A 19,251-nucleotide genomic window follows, 5' to 3' on the forward strand; every position below is an offset into this window, starting at 1 on the left:
TGAAGTGTTAGGTAGCTTTACAAACAAGGAGACACGAGAACACAACCGTTCATAAGTTTCAAATTTTTTTGGATACGGTAGAGTCAAATACGAACTCAGCCTCTCAATGGCTTGGTAGAGGGTGAGCTCACACACTTCTTTCTTTAAATCATCCCTCACTTTCTTAAAACGAGTTTCAAGCTATATAACAAATACTCCCTCCGTCCCAAAATATAAGGGAAAATTGGTCAACCAAAGTTGATGTATCTAGTCCAAATTTTTAACCAAATACATCAATTTTCTTTGACCAATTTTCCCTTATATTTTGGGACAGAGTAGTATATTAGTTGATAATTATATTCTAATACTAAAAAGAATATATCTAGCATCAACTTATATATTGAATGATAATATCACATACGTTAATTTTCATCTCCACCAACTATGGATTTATATTCATCGTAACACGAAAACTTTGTCATTCTAGAGACGTTGTCATTTTCATATTCTTCCGATTCGTATACTTTTGCTCCATATTCTTTATTAACCACCTTCTTCAGCCTCTCTAATTATGTGTAAAAATAAATTGTTTTTGAAACAAACTGGAATTTTGCCATTGATGTGATTATTAGTATAAATATACATTAAATTTCTTGTCTAATTAAGTTTTGGTAATTTGTATATTCACTGTACAATGTTTTTTGTTTATCTTTCATTTTATGTGATTATTAGTATAAATATACATTTAGGCGAATAAGATAATATGCTTGTTCATTGAAAACTTTTTTATTAAGAAATGAGTCTAAAGCAAACTTATAAGAAGATAATATGCTTGTTCATTGAAAACTTCTTTATTAAGAAATGAGTCTAAAGCAAACTTATAAGTAGTCTTATTGAATTAACTTATAAGTTTGTTCATTAAAAAATGAGACGCGTTTAGTAACAAGGTTCTCTGATTTTAACCTTGTTTGAAAAAAAATTAATCAACAACTAAGTAAGATTATATCCTTGTCTAAAGCAAACTAAATAAGTCAATAATATGAAAAAGGAGAGAAAACTTTTCACTCGTGCATGTTGTCGTGCTTATGGCTCTCATGCCATATAGCACTGCTGGAAGAGAAATAACAAATTTATACGAATAAAAGGGGGACCGAATGAGACAAAAACTTCCGCGATTAGTAGTAGACTAATAGTACTACCTAATATCACTGCCATTCAATGCAACCGCCAATCAATACTATATTGCTCAATCATGCGATACGAGGACCCGCACATTTTTTTTTATCTTTTTTCCGGAAACAATATTAGAACAGACATGGATTATGTCAAATTGGTTAACAATTGTCCGTGCAATTTTTTTTACTCTCTTTTGACAAGTGTTTTGATTCTTTATTAACCACATTTTTTAGCATCTTTAATTGTGTGTTTATTTTTTATAAAAATAAATTGTTATTGAAACAAACAGAGATTTTGTTTAAAATTATTTATTTTATTTTATATTCATCAAATAAATATGATCTCCATAATAGTTGATAAGAGTCTCCAAGCCATTCGATTTAAATGCAACATGAGTTATTTTTTTGCTATATAACAAATATATTACTTGATAATTATATTCTAATATAAAAAGAATATATCTACCATCAACTAATATATTGAATGTTAATATCACATACCTTTTCATATTCTCCACCAATTATGGGTTTATATTATCGTAACACAAAAATTTTGTCATTATAGAGGCGTTGTCACTTTCATATTCTTCCGGTTCATATATTTTTGCTTCATATTCTTTGTTTACCACGTTCTTCAGCCTCTCTAATTGTGTGTAAAAATAAATTGTTATTGAAACAAATAGGAATTTTGCCATTGATGTAAACGTGTTCTCTCTTATAGTTGATAAGAGCCTCCGAGCCATCTGATTTAAATGCAACATGAGTTATTATCTTACATCTCTTCCAATGCTGCAAAATCTAAGACAAAAAAATATACTCTAGAAAAAGAAATAAAAGAGACGATATAACAAGTTAACTAACATCAGATGTGTATTTTGGGCAATAGTATTGAACACGTAAAGGTACTCCTTATGTCAAATAATCTAGCAAAACTATCCTGCAAAAAAGAAAATAAATATTGACTCAATGTGAAATTTATAAATTATTAAACAATAGTCTATACTCAATATAGACAGTCTATACTCAATTGAACAATACTAGTCTATACTCAATTGAACACTGGAAATCATTAAACAATATAGACAGTCTATACTCAATTGAATTTCATGTAATTCAAGTCTACAACACTAGTTTTTTTTTTTTTTTCTTTCTTTCTTTCTTGCACTCCACTGTCCAAAACATTGTCGAATTGTAAATGTGAATGCATCTACTCAATAGAGTTCAAACATTAGTTACTCAAGTTGTGGGAGACATTACCCATTTTTAAAGCATTTTTATATGTCCGTTTATATGATTCACTTTATAACAAAGCTAGATTCTGATTTGCAAGCCAATACAATGGCCTTTCATTTGAACTTTATGTTTTTATTTTATTTGGCTAAGCTTATTGTTGTTTGGTCATCAAATATGCTTAAAGAACTTTATAGAATTTTCTGGTGTGTAGCCGATAATTTTGAAAGAAGCGGTGTAATATTCCTCTCGTTCCTGCAATTTGTCTCCTACATCACTCTCGGCCATATTGAATACCTCACTTTGAGGCAACAAAGGTGGCAAACATCATAAGCAACATAAAATTTAAGCCTATTAAGGAACACATGCAATACAGTGCATCCAAATTAGTTTATATTGTTACTCCATGTCCAAATTGATGGATGAACATGCTTCTCTTATGACTCATGCTAGAAAATAGCTTATATGGTTGGTTTCTCAAACCTTGTACAATGAAGACTTGGCATGTTTTCCATTTTGCAGTCCTAATTTGAATGTGTTTTATCAACCAAGGTGAGATCATTCCCAAGACATCCAATTTGAGGACCCTTGGCTAGTGTCTCAATATGTTGTGCATTATGTTTTGAATGAGAATTTTTTTAGCACTTGCATCTTTCATGGACTGTGTTGAAAAATCAGATTATAGCTTACATTTTCTGGTTCTTAGTTTTATAAGGCCTTCTTTATCAGAAAAATAAAGTAATAAAATCTTAGCATTAATATCCACACTAGGTGTGAGAACTGTAATTGGCAAAGCCATGATTGAATGAATGCAGAAAACTTGAACAAGCAAGAACATGAAGCATAGGTGCAGATTGCGCTTAAGATGCAGAAAATTTTATTTCACACACTCAAAGTGTTACAACGTGTCTTAGCAAGCTATATATTCAAAGGTAAGATCATATCAACTAACTAACATCCATTTACAATGAATCTAACTGCCTATGCCAGCTAAGCATACGCAAAAGACAGTTAACTTGTTTCACAAGTTATTGTGTTTAGATTGGATTTTGCTATTATTATTACATGATAATAATGATCAAGTGCTGGAGCATGATAACAATAGTGTAGAACATGTAGCTTAGTTAGTTCCCTTTGATTATGCCAGCTAAGCTAGTTAGTTACACAGATATCATTGTATATAAGCCAATTCTCTCTTTAACTCTCATTGTAATATTCATTTTTCACATTTCAATCTAACCGATTCTTGTTTTCTCTCCTGAGTTCTTACTCTTTTTTCTCCATTGGTACCATCTTCAAGATGGTATCAGAGCAAATCTAAGCTCTGCTGCAATTCTAACAGTCTTGTAACCGTTTCTTCTCCATGGCAAGCAACGCTAACAACGGCGTGGTTAATCCACTGCCGGTTCCGCCGCAAGATCCTTCACAAACTCCCGGTAACATCTACTATATTCATCCCTCCGATGGACCTTCCACCGTCGCAATTACTCCCGTTCTTTCGAATTCCAATATGCGTGGGCGCGAACTATGCGCCGTGCACTCGGCTCGAAGAAAAGTTTGATTTCGTTGATGGTTCGATTCCGATTCCGGACGAATTCGATCCTAGTTACCGCGCGTGGTCCCGTTTCAATATGCTGATTCACTCTTGGATCATGAATTTGGTTGAGGATTCCATTTCACAAAGCATCGTATTCTTGGATAACACTATCGATGTGTGGAACGAGCTTAAAGAACGCTTCTCCCGTGGTGATTTCATCGGGATCTCTGAGCTACAGATTGAGATTTATGGCCTCAAACAAGAATCTAGGTCAGTTTCTGAATTTTTTACTACTCTCAAAACTCTTTGGGAAGAATTGGAATCTTATCTCCCTATACCTGTTTGCAATTGTCCTCGCAAATGTGTGTGTGTGACTGGTGTTACTAATGCTAGAACTCAACATGATCTGATTCGCACCATTAGGTTTCTCACTGGATTGAATGATCAATTTGACTTTGTTAGATCTCAAATTTTGTTGATGGATGGATCCATTGCCTCCAATTAATCGTGTTTTCCAATTTTGGATCAGAATCTGAGGATTCAAAAGCTTTAATCAATGCTTCAGAATTCAGATGCACGAAAGTCACAAGGTCATGGCAGAGGATACTTCAATGGTTCCTCTAGTTCTAAGAAACGTGTGTGTACTTATTGTGGTAAAGATGGACACACAACACAGTGGAAAACTGCTATAGAAAGCATGGATTTCCACCTCATTTTGGTAAAAATTCAAGAGTCCACAATTGCAGTGCATAAGATCCAACTGATCATAATGATGATACAAAGAGCTCTAGAGGTGTTGAAGTTTTTGGTCTTAGCAAAGATCAATATGAGAAGCTTGTGAACCTTCTGCAAACTGCAACTATTCAACCTAGAGCTTCCACTTCTGCTCAGGTTAATGCTACTGCACATGAATACTCAGGTAATTAATGCTATTGCACCTATTCAAGTCAAAATGCCAAATTGGCACTACTGCCTGTGCTAAAGTAGCTGGTACTGTTAGTTTATCAAATGACTTTCAAGTGCTTATTGCACCTATTCAAGTCAAAATGCCAAATCCACTTTTTCCCACACTATTGTTTTGAAAATATTTATATGTGTTTTAAGCATTTAGTAGAGTATGATATGATGAAAATCTATATGCATGTGGTTAATTTGAAGGGTGTTTTTGTCAGGGGCGGATCCAGTGCATGGTGAGGGTGTGCACCTGCACACCCTGAAATTTGAAAATTTCCACCGGTACCCCTTTTCTTTTCTAATTTTGACCACCCTGAATATTTTATTTTGCACCTTGACCCCTTGACACCCAAAGTCTGAAACTCCACTCTCACAATACAATTTCACACTTCTCTCTACACTTCTCTCTAAACTAATATTCTCTCATATCATGTCAAAACTATTCACACAAACCACCGAAAATTTGATCTGAAGATTCTGAACCGGCGGCGGCGACCACTCCAGCCACCACCACTGTCCATGACCGCGCGAGATCTCCTCTCAGTCTCCTATCTCTGCGATTTTTCAGTGCGATTTCTCCATTTTTCTCTGCGATTTTGTTGTGCGAATTTCTCAGATTTCTGTGCGATTTCTCTCCCTATTCATCACCACAACCCTTCCTCACGAAGATTCAGACAACATTAGCAAGGTAATTGATCTTGATTTTAGGGTTTTGTTAATTTTTTTAATTTAGGGTTTTTTGAAAATTATGAATGAATTGAGATTTTAGTATTTTAGGGTTTTATGAAATTTTTGTTGGAAGTTTGTGATTTATTCTTATCTATAATTTTTATTGTGATTGAAATTTTGTTCATTTATGAAATCAGTTTATTAGTTTGTTACCTTTGTAATTTTTGGGATTCTACTAGTTAGGTGGGTGTGGCCGTGTGGGTGATGTGTTTCTCTGCTAAAATTTTGCAGCTTATTGTGTTTGTGTTGATTTAGTTTTCTCAACTACATGTATCACATTCTCAATATAGTGATTGTGTTTGTGTTGGTTTATTCTTGTCTGCGAGATTTGTTCTTCCCCATCTCTATCTTTGTTGGTCATCACTGCATAGATCTGTCACAAGATTAGGTACCATTTTGTGTCTATTGTTAGCAAAGCTCCTGTGGCCAACTGTTTTTGAGATATGAATTCCATTTTTTAAATTTTAGAGTTTGGTTCTATTCTGTGTTGAAAGTTTTCTGGATCATCTTTTAAATTGGTTTTGAGTTGGATCCTATTTTTTCACTGAAGTTTTTAATCTGGGTATATTGAAGCGGATCATCATTGACCCAAGTTTCAATTTTGGGATTTTATTTTGTGTTGTTTAATCCCCTTTTCTGTATTGTTCAGATTTTAAATTTTTCTTTCTTTCTTTCTTATATGACTTTGTAATTTTAGCCAAAATGATTTGTCCTGACCATGAAGGTGCGGAAGAAGAAAAGCAACAACTCCATCAATTTTCCATTTACATTCTATTTAATTTGAGTGAAAAGTAGCAACTTGAATTTTTGCAGATGAGAAACAGGATTAGTGGTGGGAAGATGATGTTGAGAGATGAAAAGTTTTGAATACGCTTTCCTTTGTTCTATCAATTTTAGCAATATGTATTCTGATCCCAAGTGGGAATGGGATGGTAAGCAGGCTGGTGTTCTGGTTAATAGCTTTGTTTTTCATTTCATAAATGCTTTCTTTGCAATGGATAACCCCGGAAAATGTAGAATCCTCTCTAGTTTGTATACCTGTCCTTTTCATTTTTACTTTAATTCAGACTAGCCAATTCAATGTACCTAATTGGAAGCGCAGTGTTAAGAACCTGAGGATGCAATAAGAGAAACAGCAATGAAGGTTGTGGGTCAGAGATAGATTAGTACAATCATTAATGAGATCCGCAACTCAAACAACCACCGGCCAAATTCATTGGTTCTCATTGTTATAGTTTGTTTTGTTTATGTTTATCTTTCTATAGATTTTGTTGATTTGATTGTTTATGTTTGAATCCATGACCTATTTATGTACTATTTTTCCATTGAATTTTTCTTGGTAGGATTTTTAATGGGGGAGGATCTCACACCCTAAGTTTTAGCTATACTTTGTGCAGAAGCTGAAGGGTGTGGAAGAAGCACCCTGGTATGCTCTTAATATAGCTGAACTACCACATAGGATTGTATTTGCATCTTTGGAAGGAATTGGTGATCTTTCACAAAAGTTGGTTGAAACTAGAAGACATGTTGTTTATCCGTTAGTTTATCAACTATTGAAGTTAGCGATGATTTTACCTGTCGCCACAGCAACCTTCGAACGTTCCTTTTCTGCCATGAAGATTGTAAAAACTAGATTACGCAATCGAATGGGGGACAAATGGATGAATGATATTGAAAGCGATGTGTTGGAGCAAATTGATGATGAGCCGATTATTCAACGATTTCAGAGCATGGATTCGCGTAAAGGACAATTATAAAGAATGTATGTAGTTGTTTTTGATATATTATTATTATTTATTATTATTATTATTATTATTATTATTATTTTAACAGCTTTTTGATACATTATAAATTGAGTACAATGTAATTTTTTGAGTATACGACTTTTGTATATATATGATTATACTTATTTATTAAAGTTTAATATTTTGCACCCACTGAGCCAGGGTCCTGGATCCGCCACTGGTTTTTGTGGAAGTTTATAAACTTGATCAAGAATGGGGTAAATGGTTAGAAGTAAAAGATTTGGGTGATGCTTCGTTTGTTTTGGGTAGAGACTCAAATTTTGCATTGTTGGCTCAAGATTATTATGGATGTGAATTAAGGAAATTGCATCTACTTCTGTCATGTAAATAAGGTTTTATATTTCAACTTGAATGATTCAAAGTCTAAACCACCTCACATTTTTTGGCCATTTCCAACTTTTTTCTATTCTATGGGGGATTAATATGTATGTAAGTATAATAGAGATCATAAATATAACTTGTGATTTTATTGTTCGTGGTTGTGGTTTTTATTTTTAGTATTATAAAAATTGCATAAGACTCTACCTTCTTGAATCTGAAATTTTTATAGTACTAAAAATAAAAATCACTACCACAAGACAATAAAATCACAAGTTATATTTTTGTGCATCACTACTCTCTCTGGTCTTATATATAAGAAATATCTAATTTTTTAGATTCATCATAGAATTGTTGTATATAGTCTAAATACATCAATTTTACAATAAATCTAAAAATTGAAATGTTTCTTATATATAGGACCGGAGGGAGTATTATATTAAAAAAAAATTCATACACAGTCAAACAAAATTTCAATCATGTTACTTTCAAAAAAATTTCAATCATCTGTCAAAAAAAATTCAATCATGTTGGTTTTATTTCCATTATTTATCAATTGGGTCATTAGTGAAATCAAATCTTTTAGTTATTCTTTTTTATTTTATTTTGAAAAAAATAATATTGTGGTTATAGTATCAAATCAGTGAAGAATCGAAAGTATAATCGCTGCTACTGGGGTCGAATTGTCCGCTGGTGTGATGTTTTGCTCGATATGAACCCTAACCTCAGCATCAATTGGGTCAAACGCTCTGGAAACTCTGTTACGCACTCCTTAGCTAATTGGGCCTCTATTGAGCCCAATAAAACTTGGTTTAATAACTTTCCCTTGTATATCCTGGAAAATCTCCAAACTGATATATTGTTGCTGCTAATCCTGCTATGCGTATTTCCTGAAAACAAGACGTGAACAACGGTGGGAGACAGTGCAATTCAACTGCGAGGTCAACGGTGGTTCCTACGGCGGTTAAAGATTCATCTCTCTCTCTCTCTCTTTTGTGAGGTACACATTTGATTACTTTTTTATATGTTTAGATCTCGTATCCAAAAAATTGATCAAAAAATCAAGACCTCACTTATTTGAATTTCAGATTTTCAAGTAGTTTAATGATTTTAATATTTGGATATTCTTTTAACAAGGTTTAAGATACTTTTATTATTTGATTTAAGTAGAATTCGAACTTCGGTGCTACATATAAATAAGGAAGTGTTCTATGAATGTGATGAATATGAATAAGGAAGTGGAGTCTTCAAACTCAAAGCTTGTTGAAGAATTGTGGGTGGTTATATCCAAAAAACTCAACACTACAATTGGCGTTGTTCGATTTCGCAGTATTTGTAGGTTGTGGCGCTCTCTTCTAGCTCCTCCACCTACCTCTCACAACCTCTGCATTCGGCATTCAAAATATTTACTACTCCAAACCAAAATATACTGCATTCAACCATCACCACATGATCACAACCCTACTACATCTTCGCCATCTAATAAAGGTTCGATCATTAAGGTTTTTAAGAATTCAAAATCCTCCAAACTCCATCTATTTGATCTCTTCACTAATAAGAGAATCCAAATCGAGGAAACTAATGAAAAAGTTTTGAATTTGATGAACTTTCGAGTTGTGGAGTTGTTTGAACTATATACTCAAAGTCATAGCGAAAATGATATTAAACTTAGGTGTGTATCTTCTTGCGATGTTTGCAAAGTTTGCAAAGTAATTTTGTTTTCTATTGAGGATCGTCGTATGGTCTTTGCACTACATAACGATAAAGAGATTAAAGTTTCCAATATCGGAGAAAGTGAAGAGATCACATTGAAGGATGATTGTGGAGAAAACAATTATTTTGATGATATAATACATTACAAGGGACAACTTTATGTTGTAGATAAAATGGGAACAATTTTTTGGGTCAATGCTTTTACCTTGAAGTTGGTTCAATTTTCACCAAAAAACATGTTCTATTATGTTGAAAATAGGCATGTAAGGTCGAATTGGGATAAAAGGGTGAATTCTAATTTAAATAAGAAGCAATTAGTAGAGTATGATGAAAGTCTATATGTGGTTGATTTGTATATTAATGATGAAAGGTATTACAAAAGAGGTTACTTCTTGAAGGCTGCTTTTGTGGAAGTTTATAAACTTGATCAAGAATGGGGTAAATGGTTACAAATAAAAGATTTGGGTGATGTTTCATTTGTTTTGGGTAGAGATTCAAATTTTGCATTGTTGGCTCAAGATTATTATGGATGTGAAGGAAATTGCATCTACTTCTATCATGAAAGCAAAGTTTCTTGTTTCAACTTAAAGACTTCACAGCCTAAACTTGCTGACAATTTTTGGCCATCTCCAACTTTGTTTCATCCCATGAGCGGTTGATATGTACGACGTTTATGTTTTGTGGTTCCGTTTTTCCCGGTCTTTGTTTGTCTTGTACAAAGACCGGTTATTGATAATAATATATTTACCGGTCAAAAAACTATGCACATAAATATATCATGTGATTTTATTGTCTTGTGGTAGTGGTTTTTATTTTTAATATTATAAAAAAATTAGATTCAAGAAGGTAGACTCTTATGCAAAGTTGTGGAGACCTACCAACTTCTTTGAAGATTTGTAGTTAAATTTATCGATAATCTATCAATTGCAGAGTTATAGACTTTAATCTAAGTCACTGTTGGTAAATTAAATAAGCTAGCTTATAGTTTATTGGACTAGCTTATAAACTTGTTTGATAAAAATATGAAGTGTTTGGTAACGAACTTCTCTAACTAGCTTTTAGCTTTTTTTGAGATGCTATTACAAAGCGTATGAACTTATAGCTTATAGCTTTTTCATTTTATTTCATATTTACCCTTATTAGTTTTATTTATTTATTTATTTTTATATTATGTAATAACTACCCACTAACAATTACCAAAAAAAAAACTACCAACCATGTACTTTTATGTCTTTTTGTACTTATAATAGCTAAATTTGTCAAACACTTTAATTTTATTCTACTAACTTTTCAGCTATAAGCTACCAGTTAGTTTATAGCTTATTTTTACCAAACAGATACGACTTAATTCCAACATAATTACTCGTATATAGCTGGCTCTTTTAGGTACTTGAATATTTCCCAATTGTTCCGGTCCGTTTACGGTTATTGCTTTTGTGAACATAGTAGCTAAATAATCCCAACGTGTTACATAAGGTAGATATTGTATAATTGTTCGGTATGTGTTAGCCTGAGACCTAACTATCTCTGCTTATTGCAATTCGTAGCGAGATGAATTCCATGGAATATAACTCTTGAAGAAGTTGATGATATTCTAAAAATCAAAGAGTTCCTCCTATCAAAATTTTCATCAAAATACTCAAACTCTTGTTTACCAAGCTCTAGTTTAGTTTAACCATTGATGATGATATTGAAATGAAGCAACCTAGAAGGATGGAAAATGTTGATGAGAAAACTAGAGAATAGCTGAAGAACCTCTATACTTTATTTGATTTGGTATTTCACCTTCCTTCACATTTTCTTTAACTCTTCTTCCATTGTGTGTGCTATGATGAGCCACTCCTTGCTTTGATCTTCTAGTTCTAATTACATTGAGTTGAAACACAATTACAAAAATGAATTCAATTAATTTATTAGGTTGGATTGAAGTTATATAGAGAATGTTTACATGCAACTTTATAATTTGGTCAATAGTAACAAAAAATGCAACACAACATTAGTCCTCTCCCCTATAACTTTTTTATATAGTTAAATATATTTTTTTTAATTTCATTTAAGTGTCTCAATAAGAAACCAAATTGGTGTGAGCCTGAAACAATCCAAAGTCCAAACATTTATGCAGCCTTGACAATATTGTGATTATCAAAGTTGAATTATCAGCTTCTCGTGCTTGAGTGTGTGATCAATCCCTGGCAACAAATAACTCAAGAACTAGAAAGCTATTTTAATCGAGTAGGATCAATCACTACTAGAAATTAAATATGTTGTTTTCTGTGGATTTTACTGCGGAAAATAATCCACGGGAATACCTGAAAATAAGAATCATGATAACACTAGAGATATGAATATCAAGCATTGACATAGACAGACACAAACATATTGACACCAACAGGATCCAAGGGCATTAGAGATGTTTTTCTCTGGTATTGGTGTCTCTTTTATGAAGATACTATCACTTTTTTTTTTGTTGATTTTATTAGCAATCTTATCATAATAATTTATGCTTACCTTGGGATTGGTAATTTGTTTCAATTGATCGAGCATAATCTATTTTCAATAATAATAATAATAATAATAATAATAATAAGCTAATAGATTTGGTGTAGTGGTGAAGGATTTAGGTAGCATGCATGAGGTCCTGAGTTCGATCCTCTGCTCCATTGTAAACAAAAAAAAAAAAAGAGCAATATCTAGAAACCAATGTGCGCGGACACTTAAATGAATTGAAAACAATCTCTTGGTCATTTTTATTTTCTCTTTGTTGTGTTTGTGTAGAGATTTGGAGAATTCTTTAAGTTATCTTTGTATTTTTTTTTTATTTCTTGTAAAGACTCGTTGATTAAGAATTAGAGAGATATTATATTCCATCAATCAAAAAATTGAAACAATTTATGTGTCTAATCTTTAAATTTAAACTACACAATTGCAAACCATCTTGAAGACAAAAACAAAACAGATGCAAGCTCACATGCAATTAGAGCAAAATCTTATGTGGAGAAGAAGCCAAAATTAATAGTTCTTTTGGGCAATATATTTTGAATTCTTCTTTCCCTCATGGGTTGCGAATTGGGCGGTTGAGTCGATCACAGTCTGGCCGAAAGAACGCGCGCCTTCATCAAGTAAGGTTTCTAGATCATCAATATAAAGTGGGTCTATGCAAAAACATTGAATAAAAATCAGAATCATAATCACAGTAAAAATTCAATATTTTTTTTAGAGGAATTTAATTAAGTGATTAATAGTACCTTTGGATTGAGTAAACCAAGAAAATATATCGGCAACGAATTTTTGAGAAAGCATATTGGTCAAAGCAAGAGATAAGCATATTGAAACTTTTGGAAGGATTTATGAAATTTGAATTTTGAAAGTATTAGTCAAAGTTTGAATTTTGAAAGTATTGGTCAAATGTTGTACAATAAGATTGCAAAGTACGAGCATCTTTTGGTTTTTCACCAAAATGGAATGGTGTGAAGATGGAGAAAGAAAGCAACATGTGGGAAGGGAAATTAAAGAAATAAAACCAAAGCTTTCACCAAGAATACAAGAAAGCTTAAAGCACCAATCACTTCATTCTCCTTTTATCTTTGCAAAGCCAATTTTTTCTACCAAACCATATAGCAACATTACCCAATGATCTACGCAAACCCTAATCTTTTGGTATAAATTGAGTGAAAAAAAAAGAACAACACAACTGCAGCATCTCTCCTCCACCATTATCAATCTCTACCTTCATCTTCAACAAACAACACTACACCATAGTCATCATCTTCAAACCACTCCACCTTTATCACTATCTTCAAACCACCATATATACCTCCACCATTAATAACAATCAAAACCACCATTTTTAACCAAAAAATCAAAAGAAATGAAAGAAAATCAAACAAAATAACAGAAGAAGAGCACTGGTCGGGGTCGTGTCGTACGGGTTTGACACGACCCCGACCAGTGCTCTTACGTTGAAGCTCAACAATTCCCCGCCCATATAATTTCTTGGTTCACTCAATCCAAAGGTACAATTCTCCGCCGATATATTTTCTTGTGTTTCTGCATGCTATATCTATAAGACTGAGTCATGTGGTGCTGCCTCACAGTATTATATGATATTTGGCTTTCATTAAAGAGAGAGTGGAGTTCTGTTAGATTTTTATATTGCCACTTTTTAAAATATAGTCGGGTCTTATCTTTAATCAATATGTGACTTGATTTTTTCAATGCATCTCTCACGCTCAACATTATTAAACTTAATGCCTTAATATAAATATGGTAGGTGACCTGAAACATACGTTAGGCTTTGATACCATTAGAATTTTGTCTTATATTGTAATTAAAATTTTCTTCGACAATGACGAGAAAAATAAATAATAAGTAAATGACTAGAAAAAAATAAAAAACAAATATGTTAACTCATGATATAATTTTGTCATTTGGTAAAGAGACTGCAAATAAAAGTTGGTAGATTTAAATTGTAAAAACATATTTATTTATTTTTTCTCGTTATGCCCAAGAATATTGTCGACTACTTGGACAATTTTTTTAATGCTAGCATATATTACATTTAATTCCAGATGTTATTTCATCGCAGATGGATGAAATGATGCTATGTAATTTGCTGAGTTTGCCAATATATTGGACCCATCAAATTCTAAAGTTGAAGTAAGATTGAATGATATAAGGAGAGGAGTTGAAAATATATTGAAATGGAAGAATGAATGGAAAAACAAAATTTACAGCTTCAAGATACGACAGAGCTCCAATGAGGAGAGTGAGGAGTGGGAAGATCGAGTTAGTTCAACCTAGTCTTAATTTTAATTTTTCTATAATTGATGAATTAAACTTATGATTGTGTTTGTACTTCCTTGGATATTATTATCCTAAAAAAAATTTGTTAAACAATTTGTTCATTTTTACTTTTGCATGATATGGTTGATAAAACCACTACAACATTTTTGCTTTTAGACAACTATTCAAAACTGTAGCCTAAACCATGAAAATTGTTGCCTAAAAGTATAGGGGACAGTTTTCACCTGTTTTATAAGCGAGCGTTACCTATTATCTAAGGTTACAGTTTTTTCGCGTTTTGGGCACACTTTTTAAAACTGTCGCCTATGTTATCAAGAAAAGGGAACGGTTATTCAGAAAACTTTAGGCAACAGTTATTCTGCGTTGCCAAATATATTTACAGTCTATAATTGTAGCCTAAAGATTAAGCAAAGGGAACAATTTTCAAACGTCCCCATTATGTATTGGCAACACTTTTTAGCCACAACTTATAGGCAACAGTTTTTAAATTTACATTTGTAATATAGACAATAATTTTGAAAAGATTTTAACCAAATTTAATATCCAAATCATATATTTCAAATAAAAATGAGGTAAATATATGAACTCCTTCATTCAAATGTATGTAGTATTACAAAATTGCATAACATAGTACCTCCTTTCTATGGGTACTAAAAAGTAGCAACATGGACTCTTACTATAAAACACCTAAAGTCATGGTTACTTCTCCCATGACTACTTACATACAAATTAAGACAATATCTCAAAACCAATACAACTAAAATTGGGCACTTTTGGTGTAAATTGTAAATTTCTTCTCATTGCCCCCACTATCTTGGTTGCATAATCATATGAAGAACCACCTATAACATGCCTTTTGCATACTTTTCAAAGTTTTGATCAATTCCAACATTTCTTTGATCGTAATCCCTTTTCATCGTATTGCTCCAATGCAGAACCTGCTACACCAAATTAATCAAATAGTTGAACAAAAACTGAACTACAATCTCACTAATTATGCTAACAACACACCCTATATACACTAGAATGCATATTGCCATTACAAAATTAGAGTATCATTGTCCTCTATAATGTAAATGTACCAAATTACATCTAGTCGTTTCATTGAAAATTCGATTTCATATCTGAACTATCTCTTAGGAATATGAGAATAATGATGGTTCCTTTTACAAACTCGTTTGCTTCTTTATTTCTCACAACTCAACAAGATATCCAATACACTTCAGAAGTTTTGTCTCAGTATAAATAACCATGCAGCTCAACAACAAGACTACAACAACTCTTAAATACAAACAACAATACCTAGACTTCCTCTAGATGGTAGAGGGCTGTAAAACCAAACACAATGCTGTCTACATAGCTAATTGAATAATTAAATTAAATAAAAGAAGAGCTAAAATCAAACAATTAGATAGGCTTACATAATTTAAGGTCAGATATACAGGTTAGAAATAACTTAAAAATTGTAGACAATATGAAATTAGTAGTGGAAAATTGAATTGCAAATAACTCACAATCAGACAAGTTAAGTTTCTACTTGGAGTTGAGAATTAATGAATGTTAACTTGATTTTGGCAACTATGCCCCTTTCTTGCTAAAAGTAAATGCCAAGTTTTCGAATGTTCACCTACACCAAAGTAGTTTGTTTTAAGGCATGTTTCAGTTAATTCATTCTTCTCACTTAGTTGTACTACATTATTCACCTACACCAAATGTTAACATTTCATACAATTGATTATCAATTTCAAGTGAAGTAATCTGAAATGTTGGCTTGGTCCTGTAATTCAGCACCAAAAAGCTCGTTGTAAATTGTGGTACCATTCCCAAACAAACATCAAATGAGATTTTAATTACGAAAAAACACAACACTCAGTTTTGTGAGAAAAACTCGATCGTCAATATCTAAATATTGCCATATAGATTGCCCCATTCGGTTTACCAATTTTTTTACCTACAAACAAATCATAATAGCTTGTTCTTACTAACATAATGATAAACCTTCAACTACAATATACATCATACATAATCTTTTATATGACAATTATTTCTATCACCAGAAGCAAAACCTCAAAATAAACAGAAGCAAAACATCAATATTAAAAGAAGCAAAATAGAGTGGGTAGAGGGAAACTCAACTGACCTATGAATATAGAAGAGTCACATGCGAAACTGAGTTGTTGCAAGCGTGGTCGTCTCAAATCATCTAAGGCAATCAGAGCAGAACGATTAGTGACGTTGTTGCAAGGCTGTTGCAAATTCGAATCCGCAGTGGAGAGTCCTTGACGATGCTCACAATCTCGACGGAGCTGAGAAGTGTTCACAATGGTAGGGGAATCAGAAGCGTTCGTGAAATCACAACTTGATATCATTCTCAGTCTCAATGACGATCTCAGTCTCGATGAAGGGTTCTCACCACACCGCCTCTCGTGGTCTCATCTCTAAGCTTCTCTCAATGTCAATGAGAAAGGGTTTGGGCTTTTCCAATTGTTGATGCAAAACGGCATGCCATATGAAGCTGAAAATCATCCAGTATGAGTACCTACATGTATTAAGAAGACAATACAAAACATTATTCTCAATGTAAGTAACAAAATAACACTTTAGCACAAGTTCCCAACAGGTGAAACATATATTAGAAAGGTGTACTCTGGAGCAGGTGCAAGCCCAAATAAGCTCCACTTCAATTCTAATTAAAATATTTATAACTCTTCAAATGTTATAAACCACTCAAATTAAAATGAAAACTAATTCTATTGCAATTAGAATATAATATCTACTCACAATTATATAAGGATTCCATTCAATGTTCCCAAAATACTTTAGTTCACCCTTAGACAAGGTTCCACCTTGATCACATTTCATGAAATAAATATAATCAGTAGGTTGAAAATCAAACTTGAGGTTGTCCCAATCTATGTGTGCCAACTCAATCGCCTCAACTAACCATTCAATGTCATTATAAAAAAACATGGCAAAGAACAAAATCATAAATTAAAACTAAAACAAACAATCTTAAAAAAAATGAAAAAGAAGGAAGAACCTGTAGCCTAATGGTAGTAGAAACAGTGAAAGCAACAGTGTTGGTGAATTAGCCTTATCCAACTTCGATGATAATAATCATGACAAATATTCATAAGCCTAAAAAAACAGCAAAACTTGAAGTTCAACCCATAAAACAACAATAACAAGAAAACACAAAAAACTATGATGAACAATTTAGATTTAAGTTTTAGTAACTTCACTCACAGAAGAAAGCTGAGAGAGCCGGAATTGAGAGAATAACATGAGTCTGCGATATGAAGTTTTTTTTTTTTTAATGCATCTGCGAAATATGAAGCTGAAACACTATATTAGGGTTCGTCATAGTCACATTTTCTACGATTGGAAGCTGAATCGTGAGAATTAGGGTTCGTCATGGTCTCGATCTACTATTATTGGAAGTTTAATCATGAAATTAGGGTTCGTCATGGGTTGGTTCTACTGCTATTGGAAGTTGAATCGTGAGATTAGGGTTCGTCATGGTCTGATTCTATTGCAATTGGAAGCCGAATGTCAGATTAGATATTTGGGAGTAGGGTTTGACTGTTCAAAGACTAAACTCATAGAAAGAAAGTAGTGACTCACCCGATGAAGATGAAGATGAAGCTGAATCGTGATTCACAAGTTGAAGCAGAGAAACCTATAGAATAGAACTGGTGATTTGCGATTGAAAGAGGTGGTGAATGGCTGAGAAGATGTAAGGAGGAAAAGGGAAATTTCGTGTTTTCACGATAGTATGTAAGGTTGATTCCGTTTTTTGTCCTTTTTCTGGTTTATTTAAAAATATAATATTTCGCTAGAAATATAGCAACACTTCAAAAGTGTACCCAGGAGTGTTTAAAGGGACGCTTATCACATATTGCCAAAACCATAAGACGTGACGCTATAAAATCGTCCCCAGAGATATTTTAGGGGACACTTATCAGGTGTTGCGAAAACATCGTTGGCAACCCATGGAAATTGTTGCCTAAACTTTTTTTAGGCAACAATTCTTACGTGTTCCATAAAAAAGTGTTGCCAAAGACCATATTTGTTGTAGTGAACTTTTGACATTGGGCAAATATTTGTCGGTCATATCATATCTATTATGGAACACATATAAATGAGGTCAATTTTATTGGTCTCTTTTGTATGTGTTTCCTAATTGATATGTCCGACATATCTTTGTCTCATATCAAAAGTTTTATTTACCAGATCCTACAATAATTAAAATGAACAAAATTAGTTAAGAATAATTTTTAGAATAATAATTTCAACGAATTACAAACACAACAATATGTTAAATTCATCAACTATTGGGAAAATAAAATTAAGACTATGTTGAACTAACCTAGTCTTCTGACTCCTCACTAGAGCCTCTCCTTATATCCTTATATCATTTAATCTTTCTTCAACTTCAGAATTTGACGGGTCTAAAATATGGGAAAACTCAGCAAATTATATAGCATCAGATTCATCCATCTGCAAATTATGTGAAATAACATTTGGAATTTAATATAATATATACTAGCATTAGAAAAAAAATTCCAAGAATAGTCGACAATATTATTGGGCAATGACAAGAAAAATAGTTAAATGTGGTTTTATCATTTAAATCTCCCAACTTTTATTTACAATCTCTTTAAAAAAATGATAAAATTATATGAGAGTCAATTACTTATTTATTTGTAACAAATTTATTCTTTATTTTTTCATATGGGTCATTTTTATCTTTATAAGCGTACACGAATTAATCATATGTATTTGTAATGTATTCATAATTTATTTTTTCCACACAGATCATTTATCTTTATAAAAGTGCACAAGTTAATAATTTTTTGTCTTACTCATTAGTAATCTAATTAAGGGTTTGAAACATGTCATTAAACTTAATGTAAAAATATGTATGGCAAATTTAGAGTTTAATGTGAATTGAAAATTTTGATTTTGGAGTTTAAAAGAAGATTGAAACAAACAAATAGATTCATAT

At 32.5% G+C, this 19,251-nt stretch overlaps 1 protein-coding gene and 2 long non-coding RNA genes across 11 annotated transcripts; 2 read left to right on the forward strand and 1 right to left on the reverse strand.

The window, feature by feature from the left end:
* The first annotated feature begins 5,176 nt into the window (after positions 1-5,176).
* Positions 5,177-7,569, forward strand: LOC123892895. 4 transcript variants are annotated; one of them, XR_006803303.1, is made up of 3 exons: positions 5,208-5,563; positions 7,002-7,366; positions 7,551-7,569. It is a non-coding gene; the product is annotated as an uncharacterized LOC123892895 (long non-coding RNA). The 4 variants fall into 4 exon arrangements; XR_006803301.1 differs by lacking the exon at positions 7,551-7,569 and having other exon boundaries at positions 5,177-5,563; positions 6,987-7,537; XR_006803300.1 differs by lacking the exon at positions 7,551-7,569 and having other exon boundaries at positions 5,177-5,563; positions 7,002-7,537.
* An 839-nt stretch (positions 7,570-8,408) lies between these two features.
* LOC123892893 (F-box protein At2g26160-like) lies at positions 8,409-10,562 on the forward strand. 2 transcript variants are annotated; one of them, XM_045942770.1, is made up of 3 exons: positions 8,409-8,727; positions 8,898-10,102; positions 10,287-10,562. In XM_045942770.1, exon 2 carries the CDS (start codon positions 8,939-8,941, stop codon positions 10,097-10,099), a length of 1,161 nt encoding a protein of 386 aa, XP_045798726.1. In that variant the 5' UTR covers positions 8,409-8,727; positions 8,898-8,938; the 3' UTR covers positions 10,100-10,102; positions 10,287-10,562. The 2 variants fall into 2 exon arrangements, with proteins under 2 accessions (XP_045798726.1, XP_045798725.1); XM_045942769.1 differs by lacking the exon at positions 8,409-8,727 and having other exon boundaries at positions 8,740-10,102; positions 10,287-10,474.
* A 4,234-nt stretch (positions 10,563-14,796) lies between these two features.
* On the reverse strand, positions 14,797-18,234 carry LOC123892894. Of its 5 annotated transcripts, XR_006803297.1 has the most exons (6): positions 17,868-18,234; positions 17,490-17,772; positions 17,284-17,381; positions 17,025-17,089; positions 16,384-16,782; positions 14,797-15,181 (listed from the first exon to the last, which is right to left on the reverse strand). It is a non-coding gene; the product is annotated as an uncharacterized LOC123892894 (long non-coding RNA). The 5 variants fall into 5 exon arrangements; XR_006803298.1 differs by lacking the exon at positions 17,025-17,089 and having other exon boundaries at positions 17,868-18,232; XR_006803299.1 differs by having other exon boundaries at positions 17,025-17,182; positions 17,490-18,231.
* Positions 18,235-19,251: the final 1,017 nt, after the last annotated feature.

Source organism: Trifolium pratense, linkage group LG6 (assembly GCF_020283565.1).
Source record: "Trifolium pratense cultivar HEN17-A07 linkage group LG6, ARS_RC_1.1, whole genome shotgun sequence".
NCBI lineage: Eukaryota > Viridiplantae > Streptophyta > Magnoliopsida > Fabales > Fabaceae > Trifolium > Trifolium pratense.

Excerpts from the sequence above, each read along its gene's own strand:
- LOC123892893 (XM_045942770.1), top strand. The coding sequence starts at position 8,939 with ATGAATGTGATGAATATGAATAAGGAAGTGGAGTCTTCAAACTCAAAG.